The sequence below is a fragment of the Sylvia atricapilla genome, chromosome 4 (genome assembly GCF_009819655.1).
Source record: "Sylvia atricapilla isolate bSylAtr1 chromosome 4, bSylAtr1.pri, whole genome shotgun sequence".
Classification (NCBI taxonomy): Eukaryota; Metazoa; Chordata; class Aves; order Passeriformes; family Sylviidae; genus Sylvia; species Sylvia atricapilla.
The window spans coordinates 6,830,187-6,846,598 of record NC_089143.1 but is presented as its reverse complement, the minus strand read 5'-3'; the positions used below and the strand labels follow the sequence as shown (position 1 = coordinate 6,846,598).

The 16,412-nt window shown below is 38.6% G+C and overlaps 1 protein-coding gene across 11 annotated transcripts in view; it reads right to left on the bottom strand.

Annotated features, from left to right (window-relative positions):
- FRYL (FRY like transcription coactivator) overlaps nt 1-16,412 on the bottom strand; it is a 151,440-nt gene that overhangs the window by 118,474 nt on the left and 16,554 nt on the right. The window contains exon 1 of one of the 11 annotated variants that reach the window (XM_066317031.1): nt 3,032-3,129. The exons of the other annotated variants lie outside the window; for them this stretch is intronic. Coding sequence (XP_066173128.1) covers nt 3,032-3,107 — 76 coding nt within the window. The 5' untranslated portion in view covers nt 3,108-3,129. Of the gene's footprint in view, nt 1-3,031; nt 3,130-16,412 lie in introns of those variants that run through there. 11 annotated transcript variants of the gene reach the window in all.

Below are 16,412 nucleotides of genomic sequence, written 5' to 3'. Positions count from 1 at the left end.
GCACAACCGCAGCAGAAAGCTGTATAATGGAGATATATGTTTTATCTATCTTTAGAAAGATAAAACATCCTATTAAAATAATAGTAATTCCAGAAATAATTCTTTATTTCCAAACAGGACGTGACTATTAATACAGTATATATTGGAAAGGCAAAAAAGCTTTCACTAAAGCAGTAATGGATTGTACTTGTGTTTACTGGAAAGCCATTGTTCCCGTCCAGACTACAAGCCCCAGAAATACATGTGTAGTTTTCACTAAAACTTGTGTAATACCTTACAGGAAGGTATTTATTACTTCATGCTTTTCACTGAAAGCTGCAGCATATTTGGTTTTTGAACCCACATACTACATCACTAAGAGCAATTCTCACAGCACTCCGACCTTCTTAACCCTAAATGAAGGTTTCTGTAGACAAAATAGAAGAGCTTTCTTACACCAAGTAACATAAATAACAATATAATATTTTTCCTACTATTTAGAAATTCAGAAGAATTGTTAGACGAACCACATATTGAAACTGCAATGGACTAAACAACAGAATCCAAAGCACTGAGATACATCATCACAACTAAGATTCCTTAAATACTGTGGAGCCAAGCAACCTGAGGACAAGCCAGTATAAAGCCCCCATTACATTCACAATTTCAGTAAGCAAATAGTTCTTAAGCAGGAACATCCTCCCTTCACTGCTGGATTAAAAGAACATTCCTGACTCCATTTAAAAAGAAGTAATGCCTCAAATTGTTGGCACAGAGGCAGCATTCTGAAACTAGGCCGTATGAATGTCACTTCATTGTTGTTACTGAAAGAAAAAAGATCAACTACAATAAAACCTTAGCCAGCACTGCAACATTATGCCAGCTAAGCACACTCTTAACCAGACCCATGGAGCTTTGCTGCCTTTCTGTTACACACTTAAACAGATGCTTTTTTTTCTGTACATGGAAATGCATGCAAGCACACCCACTCCTTTGATATCCTTCAGCATGTAAAAATTTTAAGTCATGACACAAACCATAAAAAGTAGCATCTGCACCTAGATATTTTACAAAAACACAGCAAAAACTTTTCTCGAGTCATTTCTCAGCATATGGATATTGACTGCATCTCCAAACTCATCCTCAACATAAATATTGTGCAATTCCTTGCTCTGCACATACTGCATCGCTTGTTTAGGAACTGTTTTAGGCACAAAGCGAATGTCTTGCCCACTTCAGCTCAACTCAGTAAGGAATGCACGTGAACTGCACTGCTCGGAGGCGGCACAGGCTGCACGGAGGGCTCCGGTGTGCCAGCACAATGCGCCTCTCGCAGGCTCACGGAGCAGACGTGCAGCCAGGCTGGAATCACAGCCACTCTCACAAACGGAGTGACAATCCGGGAAAAGGTGACATAAACCCCAGCCAGCTCAGCAGTGCACACAGAAAATGGGTTTGTTGGTAGGTGATCCAAGTGTCGCTTCCTGACGGAGGAGTCAGGAAAATCTTACTCTGTCGTGCTTACATAACAGAGGGCATAAAGGAGAAAACAGAGCATCATACATAACCTCTTCACAGACACCCTTTTTAGTATTATTGCTCTCTATCTTGTTATTATTACTCTGTCTTGTCACAGCTGACAATTAACTAGTCTAGAAGCTGCAATTTACCTCCTTATCTATACAATTATATATCTAGTTGCAGACTAAATTTATTGTAACTGATTGTATCCTGTGATTTACTTTCCTTTGGAAACAATATACATGAACCAACATTAAGAACGTTTATAATTTTCATAAGGCATCTTCAACTTCTATTATAAAACACTGGAAAAATCCTTCTGGTTATCTCTATTGCAGCAAGCATGTTAATAACTACCAAGTACGATTACAAGGTATAATTTGTACAGATACTGTTAAACAAACTAAAAATCAAAACCTATAAAGAAAACCTGTTCTGAAAAATGCATTGCTTTAATTTGTAAGACAATAGTCTAGAAGTTATCAGTCCAAAAAAAGACTTACAGCTGTTAATACAAAAAGCAAATCAGGTCTGAATGAGCCATTAGGACAAACTAAGTATCTGCACATTCCCCTAGCATTGATTAACATACTGTACGATAAATTACTTGCTACTAATTCCTTCAAACAACATAGGTGAATATATACTACTGTGTTGGGTTAAAAATCCTAATGGAGCTCTTTTGATGAAGTGTATGGTGAGTAGAAACTGTGCACCGCAGCACATCTCCAGCAGCAATTAACGAAACATAACGGTGACATACCAGTTACCTCCAGACCTCAACTTTTTCCCTTTTTACATACACAAGAAACTTAAGACGTAGGAAACACTCGGCTGACGTTCAATTACGTCATCTTTGTCACCTCCCGGTGTCCTGTCATGAAGTTGCCTTGCTGACGTTAGCAAAGGCTTCTACAGCTCCGGGCTGAGACCCTGCATTGAAGCATGTGTGAAGGGGTGACGTGAGGACAGACGCTTGTCTGAACCCAGAGCAGCATCCTTGCCTCGCTGGCTCAATTCAGACAAGGAATCCTCCTAGGAACTCTCATTTCAAGCCATTTACAAAATCAAAGTGGGCAGTTTTTGTAGGATAATAATAGCTTTCAGGCACAAAAATAATGCCTCCCTGTAAAATACACTGTCCAGGAGTGACTGATTTGCTCCAAAGGAGCTTTTGGAGCTTGACAGAACTAAGACATCAGCATCTGGTAACTCTGCAGAGATGAGCATCTACTTGTCAAATCTCTTGGCCAGCAAAGGGTGCAAAGAACTTTACCGGACTAAAACAACTGCAGCCTAAGAAAATAAAAGAATAAATAAATATATAAGTACAAAAATCTTACACGAGAACTAAGAAGCAGATAGCTCTCAGACTGGCTATGTCAAGTTGCGCCAGCACACAGGACGACTAGAACCCTGGTTTTTTAAAGGGCAATTTCACATGGCAGCATGCAAAGAAAAAAAAAAAAAAAAGAAGGATAAGATATCTCCTACACTGCTGTGGTTCCCGGCGCAGCAGCGACATACTTACTGCTACTGCCGCTCCAGGATTTGAGCAGAGACTTAATGCTGATCTCGAAGAAGAGGGAGTCCTGCAGGCTGAGCATGGTGCGGGCAGGGCGGAGCGGGGCGCCGCCGCCAGCGCCCGCGGGAGGGCGGACACCGGGGCCGTGCCGGGGCCGTGCCGGGGCTGTACCGGGGCTGTACCGGGGCCGTGCCGGGGCTGTACCGGGGCCGTGCTGACGCAGGGCCCGGGGGCGGCTCCTGCCGGCACCGAGCCCTCCGAGCCCCGCCCCGGCTCGGTCCCGGTGCCGCCTCCGCCGTGTACCCGCGCTCCTCCCGAGGGATGCTCTCAGCGCCACGCGGCCGAAGCGACTCCTTGCAACTGCTACCGAAAGAGGCTGTAAAAGGCCGTTTGCGCTTTTCCGAGTTTTAAATAACGTTCCAAGCGATCTGTTAAAATCCTGATGAATTAAAAGAAAACTGCCCAGCGTTGCTCTGCGCAGCGCCAAAAGCTAATCAAGCCGTCTACGCGAAAAGATCAGCAAAATCAAAGGAGAGGCGGCGGTACAGAGGACGGAAAATCACTAATGTGAAAACCAGAATCCCAGTGGAGGGCAGGAAGGCCGTAAGTATCCCCAGGGTGGATGCCTGCCAGAGAACTACAGCCAATTCAGGGTCCGATGCCGACAGCCAGGAGCGGTTCTGGATGTCCCATCCCCGAAGTGTTCAAGGCCAGGCTGGATGAAGCTCCGAGCAACTTGGTGTGGTGAAGGTGTCCCTGCAATTGCAGGAGGGTGGCACCAGACTAGCTTTAAGGCCCCTTATGATTCTTATCCTCTTATGATTCTACTAGCTCTTTGGAGTGTGGTTGTGGTTGTTTTTTTCCTTAAAGCCTTTTAAAAGACTTGAGCTGGGGTTTGTTTGCTTTGGGTTTTGTTTTTTTTCTTAGTGCCTTCTAAAGGACTTGACACAATCTTGGTATTTCTGATCGCTTACTCTGTCCCGTGTCATCTCAAATGCCACAATGGAAAGTCTTAGAAGTTAGAGTTCTGGGTTCCTAGGGATGCAATCCAACACTGCCTTAGGCAGCACTATGGTATTAAAACCTTTCTTTTAGGATAAAGCAAGATACTGTACCAATAGCATTTGCCCATTTCAGCACAAGGTAAAGCAGTTTCAGATAAACCCCCTTCACCTTATCTCCTTACTACCAGCTGTCCAACTACAAAAGTTGGTGGCTCTCTGTCAGCTTCAGATGTTATCTTTACACAGATCAAAAACACACCTGAAAGGGTCTCACGATTTTATTGGACAATTCAAAAAATTTCAGAGCGATTTTTACATACTGCCAGGAAGAAATGACATGGAGAAAGTAAAGTTTGTTTCTGTAAGTGCCACCAAATTACATGTGTAACACTGCCCCTGGGTCAAGTAACAGAAACTGAGAGAACCGGATGCTGAGATTATTGTTGCACTGGCTGCCAACAGCACTTTAATTATCTCTATTTAAATTATAACTTGACCCACACCATACAGATGAACCAAAAAAATCACGTGGATCCAAGGACGACTGATTAGCTAAATCTGCTTTAAGGTGGTTTTTTTAAAAAATTTACAGTTTCAAAACTGCTGTCCATACTGTACTAGGAGTAAACAAGCCAAGAGGAGGAAATAATGCTTGTGTCCTCAGGCAAATTAGAATTATCTGAAGCTGTAGGAAAGATTTAGGAACAACGTACATCAAATACTTCTCCGGTGTGGGGTTTATTTGTCATTTTGGTTTTGTTTGGGACTTTTTTAACCTATAACCCCCACCCCAAAAAGATAAAACAATTATCAGTACAGTAACACAAACCAGCTGATGCAAAACTAAGTGGCTGTAAGTGGCAGGTCTACCACAGCAGCAGAAGGACACTGGGAAAGGAGTGGGACCAGCCTGTCACTGCATTAGGCTGGTTCAAGCACTAGCTGCTGTCATTTAGGAGATGACCAGTTTTATTAAGAGAGAGACCAGTAATATCATTCAATTTTCATAGGTTAAAAATAATCCAAATTTCTCCATGCAGAAAATAATTTTCTATAATAAGATACTAAATTATCACCTATATAGAAATAGTGGGGTTTTTTTCTTCCCAAACAGGGTACAGCAGAACATGCATCCACAGAGTAACTCTTTGGGACCCTGCATCAAACTTTCTCTCATACGCCTGTTTCAGGTAGTATTACCTCATATTCCTTTTCATCACTTCTTTTATGAATACATTCAAAGTTACACTTCAGGCATTCCTTTTTCCTCTTACTAAATAAGACATAACAGAGGTTGTATTTTGCTATGAGTAGGATTATAAAGGTCAGATTTTGGAACTGGCTGATGAATTTCACCACTAATTTGAAAGCCTGTATTAATTATGGTTGGTCTCTGACTGCCTTTAACACTGGGCTACAGAAACTTCTTCAAAGGAATCGTTGTTAACAGTGTGCATTCCAAAATCATGAGCCAACCCTCTCAGCACCTCAAAAATAATGACTTTTTAAAACACACTTTGGGCTCTTTGTAGTTGCCCTTTCACTCCCCACCCCAGCTTTTATTCTTTAAGTTATTAGTGCCAAAAACTTACTAAAAAACAATCACCCCAGAAACTCCAGGAGATATACTAAAACAACTCTACAAAAATATTAATCTCCATGTTCCACCTTCTGGAGTCTGTTAAGACTTTCAACAAAGAGAGAAGTTGTCAGTATTTCTGTAAAGTAGTGTTTCAAAATTAAACAATTATTAGGAAATCTTTTTCAACATTTGATTTATGACATTGAGGTGTTTGGCCAAGCAAGTTACATGGCCTTTCACCATGACATATGAGATTTTGTAGTTATAACTGTTATTTATTCACAGTATCAATCACCATCAATTGGGTTTCCTCAAGGAATCTAGCAATTTTAATTTTACATGATTAATAGAACAAAAAATATTAGCCCATTAACAATTTCTAAGAAATGAGAACTGTAAGTACCAAGAGTATAAACTTCTAAGGATTTCAACAAATGCATTGAAGACTAGGAATATATTATATTAGGAACAAAAATATTTTGAAAAGAAAAATGTTCTTCCATTACTACATGAATATGTATGCTCTCACACGTACATGCACAGACATAGCCACTTTGATTAAATGGACATCACTAATTTATCAGATTTAGAAATGGCTTACACCAAGTATTTTCACAGCTCTCCTTTTCCCCAAGAAAGGCAAAAACAAATTATCAGTACAAGTCCATGTAACAAGTGGAATAATGGGTCTGTCAGTATCTTAGACCCGTCAGATAAGCATATATATGATGCCATAAGAGTTATTTTTCTGTGTAACTGTGCATAAGCCTTCCAACAATTCTTCTTCCTCACAACTCAATTGAACTGCTTTATAACCAAAGGCGTGTACATAAATGACTGCCATATCAGACTTTTTGGATTTTGGTTTCCCTTTAAAATGAGTTAATGAAAAAAATCTACCAAATACTAGAATAAACAGAAGATTTCAGTATAAACCACCAAGTTTAAAATGTAACCTTTTGATTAAAACAAGAACAGCAAAAGCAGGAAAGAAAAACTATGGATTACAAGCTCTGAATCTTGGACAAGCACAGATAAGGCTAATTCTTTGAGAAGAGCCCAACAAAACACCATGCAGAGTTACAAGATATCAACATCATGTGTTTCTAAAACTGTGTAAGAAAAATGTCATTTACAACACGGATATTTTTCCAGTTCCTCATTCTCAGAGAGGAAAATGAAAGAGTCTTCTGGAAAGTACACTGTGTCTAAAACTGAGAGCAACAAGTATGACCACTAAAAATACCCATGCCTTTGAGTACCTATAAGAGAAGTCTTCCATAAAAATAATATTTTACTCTTTTAGATAAAAGAAAATAAAAAAAAAGAAAATAAAGCACCTACATTTAAGTATAAGAAAGTAGCTTTGATCTGGAGCTAGTTCGTGTAAGAAAAAAATCTAAAAAGAAAATATGAAATTGAGGACCTGTGCATACTTTTATCAATAGGCTGAACATTACACAATTGCAATAAATACACAGTTTATACAGTGGTCCCAGTATTTGTGTACCTTTTGATTCTGAATCAATTTCACTTCTAAAGGAAGCAGACTACTATAAAGTCTATTTTTGATACTTTCTCACGAGTCAAGGTGAGGGATGCATGAATAAGCACATTGGTATCAGTAAGCTCTTAAAAGAACAAGACAAGAATTGGACTGTAGGTGCAGTAAAGCAGAAGCGCTCCATCTGCAGACACAAGCTGTTTGTCCTCTACTAAAATGATTAATCCAAGTGCCCAGTCCACACCATGCTTTCTGCTCAGACTGGAGCAGAAACTCTCAGCAAAGAGGATGGCCAGAAGCAAATTGCTCCAGTTGTTTCAGTGACCTAAGTCAGCAGTCTGTGGGCTGCAAATCGAGTGATACATTATGAGATTCACGCACTGTAAGCCCAGCTGCTCCAGGAAGCATTAGACTGTCCATTTGTGGTACCATTCATCCATAGCACACTTGACCTGTACAAGCAAAGTCCATTCAGCACTTCCACACATACCTTTTAGATGGAATTTTCAATACATGTACAGTGAGCCCAGCCACAGGACAGGTAAGATTTGCCTTGAGGGTTTTAATAGCTAGAGAACCCTAGCAACATAAGATCAGAAACTTTAGCACTGTAGATTGTACGGATATCAGAATTTATTTTTATTAAATACCTAGTTGCACAAATAAAGAAATTTCTAGAAGGATCAAGTTGGATCAATACATTTACCAATAATGTGTATGCAAAGGCTATTTGCACAGCTTTGCTTTAATTCAAGTAACAATATGCCATTTTCTTGGAGTTGCCCAGAGACATTGCTGGCAATATTTTGAACAATGTACATGAAGTGCCATATGCATAAATATTGCTGCTGCAGTAACTGCCAGAGATCTGGCCTGTGGCAAACACTTATACACAAGACCAAAAGAAAATTAGTATGATTCACACAACGTGTTTGCTTCACCTCTGCAGGCTGAAAAGGTAAGAGGGGTTTCATGACTGAAGATATTGCTGTATTTATTATCTTAAAAGAGCAATCTTTAACTTCAAAAAGTTTGCTTTTAAATGGCAAAGAAATAACACTTTACAAGTCATTAATTTGTGTTTCACAGGGAGCATTACAGATTTTTAGCTTCATTTCCTTTTTTTCCCCCCCGCTTCATTTGAAGTGCTATTCCCCAGTTCTACAACAGTTTCATTTCTCCAGGAGCATATTCATAACACACTACTCTCCATCGCTCAAACCCCTAGTGCAGCTCTTGCTTTTTCATAATGGGATGGCCAAGATAACAGAATATGATTTTTCTATTTATCCCTCTATTAAAAAAAATTAGATTACTTTGAACAAAGCATTGGCATTAACACTCAATTTAAAACCACAGCTAAAGGCATTATTTTCAGTTACGAAAAACCATGCAGCTACTCTTCCTTCCAGAAGTTTCTTTACAGTTTTCAAACCTACTACATTCATCTTCAAGATGATACAGACTGACAGAAAATGCACTCAAGCAAATAACTACAAATAATATTTCCCATTTAAAGTAAATTATGAACTTTCCAGCTACTTCTGGAAGGACACTGAAGATGCACAGCCTCCTTGCACCACACGGTCTTTGAGTAAGATCAAAGAAGATGCAGTTAAATATTAACTTTTCATTAAGTTAACAATATCTAGATTGAATAGCAAATCTGCTGTAAACAAATAAAAAAAAGGGGAAAGAATCCCCCACAGCCTTCAAGAGTATTTAAATTCTGAAAAATTAGATCATATTCAAGGTAGTTTAACAAGAGCCTTACAAATGTCACAAGAATTTATGCTAAACAGATATCTGGCCCTTCCTGAAAATCGAGCTTTCCACATCAGCAAACATCATAAGACTACAAGGAAACAAATCAGTAATAAAAAGGTGAAGCATTTCAAAAAACCACAACAGGCAGTTCTGAGATGATATTTAAACAATCTCCCTCCAAGGCGAAATGAGACAGGTAAAGTGATACACAAGCCTAAAACTGCTACATCTCATAAGTCTGACAAACACAAGTTTCTGAATTGTGACAAGCAGCCCTGTAATTAAAATTCTGGAAAACACAGTGATTTAGTCCCTTCCCAGATGCTAAATTTCCATCTTCAATGACTGCAAATAAAACAAAGATAGAAAGCCCAATTACGATGGTTCTATGTCAAACAACCTGAAATAACTGCCTTAAGGTCTGATCTATCCAATTTTGTATCGTGTCAACCTCCTCACTGTGCTTCAGCACAAACATACCAATGCACTGGGTTTGGGGAACCAGCCCTCCATTTTCACCAGCCTTTTAAATGGAACCTGGAAACAGTTATGGAGCCATACAGAAAATCCCTGCTTAGCTGCTGGGTGTTTAAATGGATAGAGTAAGGAAAGGCTTAGCTCTGTTACCCTACAAGGCCTCAAGACAACTGCCACAAATCAGTTATGTTTCTATTTTTGTTGTTCCTCTCAAGCTGCTGGATGTGGATGTCTGTGCCACTTTTACAGGAAACATCGTATTTATGCAAGGATCAGTTACTCTATCCCTACAGAGAGCATTGAGGGGGAAGGAAAAAAAAACCCACAGAGAGTTTCTGAGTCATCTGGGAAAACTTTAAATAAGAAAAAGTTAAAGAAAAAAGTTACCTACAGGGACAAACTCAGCCCAGAAGCCGCAATCTGTTAAGCCTCATGAGTGTGATAGCACTTGGGTAGAAAATATTCTCAGATGCAGATTACCACTAAACTCCCAGAGCAGCTGAAGATCCTTGTGCATGTGCTCACACTGTGCCTGGAGGTGAATTCCTGCCTTCCTCCCCCTGCCATAAGCAAAGTTGAGTGTTTGCTGCTGAGGCACTGTCACCGCAGTCCTTTCCTGTTCATACATTGAAGCACTGTAGAGCCCTGCAGATGTCTCATTCAGCCACCTCTGCCACGGGGCACTTCACAGCAGGCAGAGGGATGGAGGATGGCAGAGAGACAAGAGGGAACTACTACAGGTGTCTGTAAAACCTCCGCACAATCATAAGCCTACCAATTTACTCCACTGTGGCTCAAATCCCTCTGTAGGCGGCAGCTCTGCACACAAAGTATAAGGACTTGGACAGCTGTACTTAAGAGTCAGGAAAAGGAAAGCAAGAAGGGGAAGGCATGGACAGCAAATTCTCTCTTGAGGTTTCAACTCCTGAAATTGCCTTTCCTGATGTTTCATTTACACAGGGCAGAAGAATAAGGAGTTCCACCACTCAACATCAGAAACAAATACAAGTAATTACATTAACATGGCATTCTTCACAGTTGAACTAAACTGGCATATTTCTTCACTCCAAAGCCAGCAAATATTTACCTGTTTTTAGTGCTTTAGTTACCAGGATTTAAACAATTAAGTGTTTTTAATGCTGAATTTTGAAGCTTTCCCATCTCAGTGAAACAACAGATTCTTGTAGGAACCTGAAGCATAAGTAACAAATCAAGATGCTTTTAAAGTTTAAAAAGGTAATTAAAAAGTAAAATATACATTGTTTTGCAAATCAAATAAAATACTTCATATGAGTATTTCTGAACCTTTATCTTGAGCAAGCATGCTGTTACACTAAAAAAATGCAAGAAAAGAAACAAAAATCAGAGAGAGAGAGAACCAGAAGCAGTAACAAACCCAAGGGCAGCTAAATGCAACAGTTAGATACTAAACCCAACACACACTAAAACTTTACAAAGCCACGTTTGTTCTGCAAATAGTTCACAACACAAAGTTCCTTAAAGTGCTGGTGGACTACAAATTATCCTCTGCCAGCAGCTGCACATGGGGGAGCAGCTGCAAAGCTCCACCTGAACCACGGCAGGCAGTTCTGCATCTGCATGTCTGCATCCAGCACAGCACAGCAAACTAAAGCAATGGTGTCACTCCACTGCAAGCTCTAATAAATACATTTTTCATTCTGAAAAATGAAGAACTGAAATCAGGTGCTAAAAACCATGTTCACATAAAATGGACAATGTGCTTTAGTTTTTTTGCATTCATTCAACTGGCTCTCCCTATTTGTCAGTCATATTATCTATTGATAAAGCATTTGAATACTGTTCATTTCTCCCAGTAACTGATATGAACATGTTAATTATCCAAATGTACAATGTACCTATAAATGTCTATGGTATAACTTCCTCAATATCTGGGCAAATTAACCTACTCTGCTCTGCATGGCTCCTTGCATGAAACAGGAATTTATGGAAATGCAAATCAATATAGAAAAAATAGTCTTAAACTAACTCCAATGAACTGAAAACAACATATTAGACAAATACCATATTTTTATATAAGTTTTGAGTTTCTTTTATAGGTATTACTGCGTTTCCTGTTTTAAGTTAGAAAATACTTTGAAATTAAAAACATCCTTCCTTCAGCAAGTCATCCTCTCAAAGAAGTAACTGAGACAAAGCTCATCCTGGCACATCTTTAAGAGTTGCCAAATGACACCAGAGTTTTGAGTCCAATATGACTGTACAACAGCATCCTGATGTTAAAAGCTTATACTGATGTAATGAAGCTTATATTGTCATACTGGTCTTGTCAATGAGCATTGAAAGTATTCCAAATAATCAGGGTCCACCACATGCCTGTCACTACGGACCTCACTGGATTAATCAGGTAAAGAACTGTTATTATTTATGTAATCTCTCCCTATAAAGGCATATAGCACAGCTCATGAAGTGAAGATACACCAAGCCCTGAACATCCAGAGCATGTCATGAAAAGTTGCTGCAGACAGAAACTTAATCTCTTCAGAAGGTTCCACTGGTAAAGTGACATGGCTTTCTGAAAATTTTACCTGTCTCTTCAAAACTGTAGTGCTTTTGGATTTCTCGTAACAAAACCCTTCTTTTATAAATACATACAATCATCTAAAATTTACAAGTATGAGTCAAGAACCCTCCTGTGTGGGAGGGTAGGTCTTTGCTTGAAGGGACCTTTCAGAGCTCAGCTGGAGAACAAGAGAATTGAGTGAAACAGCCAATGTCATTAACACTGCTTCCCAAATCACAGCTACTCTTCAACAGCATTTAGAACCTGAGAGAACATATTCTTATTTGAAAAGCAACTAAAGGCTATTCAGTGGTAAGTCAGAGACACAAAGAATGACATTTACTGAAAATGGAAAGGCTTTCCTCATGATTAAGAGGAAGTAGCTGAAATTCTTTTTCCCTCAGTTTGGATCCCCATAATGCAGGAATACGAATAAAGTTGGAACTCACAGGTTAAAAATCATCTTGTTATTGAAGAGCTTAGAGGAAAAGCAATAGAAACATAGAAGTTTACAAACCAAGACATAGAACAGTTAACAAATGCAGCCAACAGAAACTACCAGTAGTCAACAAAAATATCAATTACTGAAAAATATCTTATCTGACTCTGCCATAAAATTCACATTTTCATTAGAAACAGAAAAACCTTGTCTAAAGGAGATTAAAACCAGTCTGATCACCTACAAAAACTTTTCCATTTGAAACACAGATTTCTTTTTCAAGTGACAATGGAAAAACTGTTTAACAATGTTCCAATTTTAATATTCCTGTAACTTTAATCTGAATTGCTGGTATCACCAGCACCTTCATATGCAATTGCTGAATTAATCCTGCTAGAAAATACTATAATGACCTTCCAAATACATTCTCGAGCATTAGAAAGATATTAGTTGGGATTTTTTTAGCCCATAGATCAATTTTAACGTTTTAAGGGACAACAGGTTTTTACTTCAAAGAAAACAGCTCCTTAAAAATAAGCTGATACTTTTATTTTATTTTACATGCTATCCAGCCTTTTATATACTCTGCCTTGGGATCACTAACAAGACATTACTGATAGCAGATTAAGTTTTAAAATCTGTTCATGTGCAAGATATTTACAGCATAAATCAAAAAGGAACAACACACTAAACTCTTCTCTTACTCTCAAAATGTCACTTTCAAGGCCTGTGGACACCTTAGACACAAGGAATTTAAAAGAATATTTTGTTCTTCTATTACCTCTATATCATAGATAGCACAGTTTTACAGTAACAGGTATTTTTGCAACAAGTTTCTCCACATCTTGTAGACTTCACAACTCTCCTCAATCAACTTTTGAATAATCTTCTGAAAACTTCCTTGCTTTTCTGTCTATGTTAAGTTTTCTCACATCCCTCACATGTTCATGTCTCTCTCCCTCTCCTTCAAGTTAAAAGCTTTATTTTGTCCCTCTCACAACCATCTCAAAAATAATTGTAGATTGAAAGTCAAGAGATGTTTACTTAATTAAAAACTACCAAGAATTAGCCTAAAGATAACGTTTCAAAGAATATTTGCAGCTAAATATTGTCCAATTTCCCCTTCTATTTTTTCCCCTTAAACTGAAGATTTTATTACTTCTTAAATTTTCACCTTAAAACCTGCAGGACAGAAAGTCAAAAGAACAGAAAAACAAAGCCCAAACAGCAGGCTTACTGACATTCACTTTGTCAATTTGCTGTTGGTTATTTCTCACAGTGTTCCAGTTTGCTGCCTATGCACTGGTATTGAAAGGCAAGGAGGGTTTTCTCTGGTTTAGCAAGTTAAAGAGTCTCACCAAAGATAAGACATGCAACGAGAATACCAAAAATGAATATACAAGACAATACCACAGGTGGAGGGGTACAATCTCCTGTTCACAACACTGAGCCATTACATGGATTCAGATGTCACACAAAAGCTCATACTAACATTGTGTCTGAGAAAACCTTAAGTGCTTGAAGTCCAGAAGATGCATTAAAAAAGGCCCTGCAAATGTGATACGAAGATAATCTATTAAGTGACCAATAGCAATTAAAAAATGAGAAGCTCTCTTCACCATGTATTAAACAAGCAAATTACCTCCTCACTATATACATATACTCCACACATTTATATAAATATACTCATATAAATATGAGCAGCTGTTAAGTATGAAGAAATACTTCAGGATCCACCTTTGATTTGTCCCGATACACACCTTGTATGAAGCACTAAATTACAATTACTTCACCACTTGACTAAAATATATTCATTGCAAATTTCTGCACACATATTCTTCAGATGAAACCCCGAGAAAAACTAAGAAGTATTAGATATATAGTCAAGTAGGCAATTTTTAAAAAATCAGATCTTCAAAAAATAAAGTTAAAATTATATTTGAGATGTCTCTGACAATTAAACACATTGATTTTGTGTATTAATAGTAAAATAAACAAGTCAGAGGCATACCCTCTTTGCACTTGGGCTTACTTTTAAAAAGATTTGCTGGACCTTATTTCAGTTCTTTATTGACTCCATCTTAAGCTAATGCCTTACTTAAGAAACATTTACCCAATGGTCATTTTATCTGCTTATAAGCAGTAATAATAAAACATATCATCCCTGCACTTAAAATAAAACTCTGGAGAGATGCTTGTTTTTCCATTTATCTAAAATATTAAAGAGCTCATTTTCCACAAATCAATTAAAACAGAGGATATCCAAAAGGTGACTGCTACTTTTAGTGATGGTAAGACATCTAATGCTGTCCTCACTGCCGACCCAAAAGGCCCTTCCAGCAAGTTGACTCCCCTTGCTGATTCATTTCAAAAAGTGCCCCAAATACACTGGAGCATTTTCTGTTGGCTTTGTGATATTAATCTGCTCAGGGAAAAGCCACACCAGAATCCAAGAGAAGATGGGGAAGGCTGCACAGCTGTGAGTGAGATTGCCCTTTTCATTGACAACAAACTGTCAGATCAGCCTGATCCGCTTGTAAAACTGCACTCAAAAATCAAACCAAAATCTCCTCTCCCTGCCTTCTGTTGCAAAGAGCTTCAAGCACAGATTCCAAAGGCCCTTAGGAGAGGTTCAATTAATATTCCTTATGGAAAATATACACAGAACAATTTCCTGGGGCATTACTCAAGCAAAACAATGCTATCTGCAGTGATAAGAAAACAAGGAGAGAGGTTAGAGATCTTTATGTAAATAGTATTCTGGATCCCAAACAGTATTACAGAGCAGTCTTTAAAAGCAAGCTAGCAGAGATTGCAGGGGGAAGCCATGGTGCATAGCTGCACACCAATCCCCCCTCCAGTCTTTTCTCATCAGAACACTGTACTTGGGTACAGAAACCAGCTTTTATTTCATGTATAAGCACCAAGTCCCAGGTCAGCCTTTGCTGTACAGAGCTGATCAGAGATGCAATGGGGAGCTCAATATGCCCTGCAGAGCTGCTGGTATTACAGGGATGCAGTGCTCACAGGGACTCTATGTGTGTCCAGCCCCTGCTGCTAACCTCCTGAGGTGGCTCCAGCTCACTGCTTTACCTCCAGAGATTCCTGTTGGCATATTTTTACTCTCCTAGCAGAAGCATTTGAAGCAAAGCAGGTTTTCCATACACAGAAATAACCTGGGGGCTGCGAGCAGTGAGAATACTCTTATCACTGATAAAATTAACATCTTTTCTACAGTTCTTGCAGATTTGACTTACACAGCTAGCCATTAAGACAGTTGCACAGAATTAACCACCCTGCCTTGTAACAAAACAAAAGCACAGAGCTGCAACAGGAGGGCACATTTCATGCTCCACAGGTACAGCTGCCATTTGCCAGTTCACACAGGGCAGTGGTGGCATTTCCCTCCTTTAATGCCACAATCTGAATCTTCCATGCTCAACTCTGCATGTTTCATCTGGACTGTCGATTTTTTGAAACAAAGTGGACATGTCCACTCTTAAATGCTACAGCAAATTTTTAAAAACTGCCTGTTCTTTTACTAACCTCTTTAAAGCACTGTGATGCAGTCATATACAAATACTCCAGCAAGTCAGTTGTGGTTTTCTTCTACAATTGTACTAATCTTATACACCTAAAAAGACAGTTCTGAAAAGATTTCTAAAATACACTTGAAACCATTCTGATGGAAACTAGATATTTTAAAAGATGATTCACACAGCATATATTTGTAAGGTCCTATTTTCAGCTCTAAAACAAAGTATACACCAAGTAAGTGTTTTGAAAGTCAATATGGTAAATATTTTAATAACAAATAACAAAAAAAATTCATCAGCTGAATTTCTCACAAAATTTTTAGGTCAGCTAGAAGCAAACTCAACTAGGTGGTATTATAAAAATATTATTTTAAGATTTCAATGCCAGGAAGAGGATTTTTGCCTGGTCTGTCTGTTAGAGAAGTTCATAATTGTCAGGCTCAGTATTTCACCTAAATTCTCACCAAAACAAAACATTATTAAACAGCAGCAATAAGGAACAGAAAGTAAAAAGAAAAAAATAATAAACACTACTC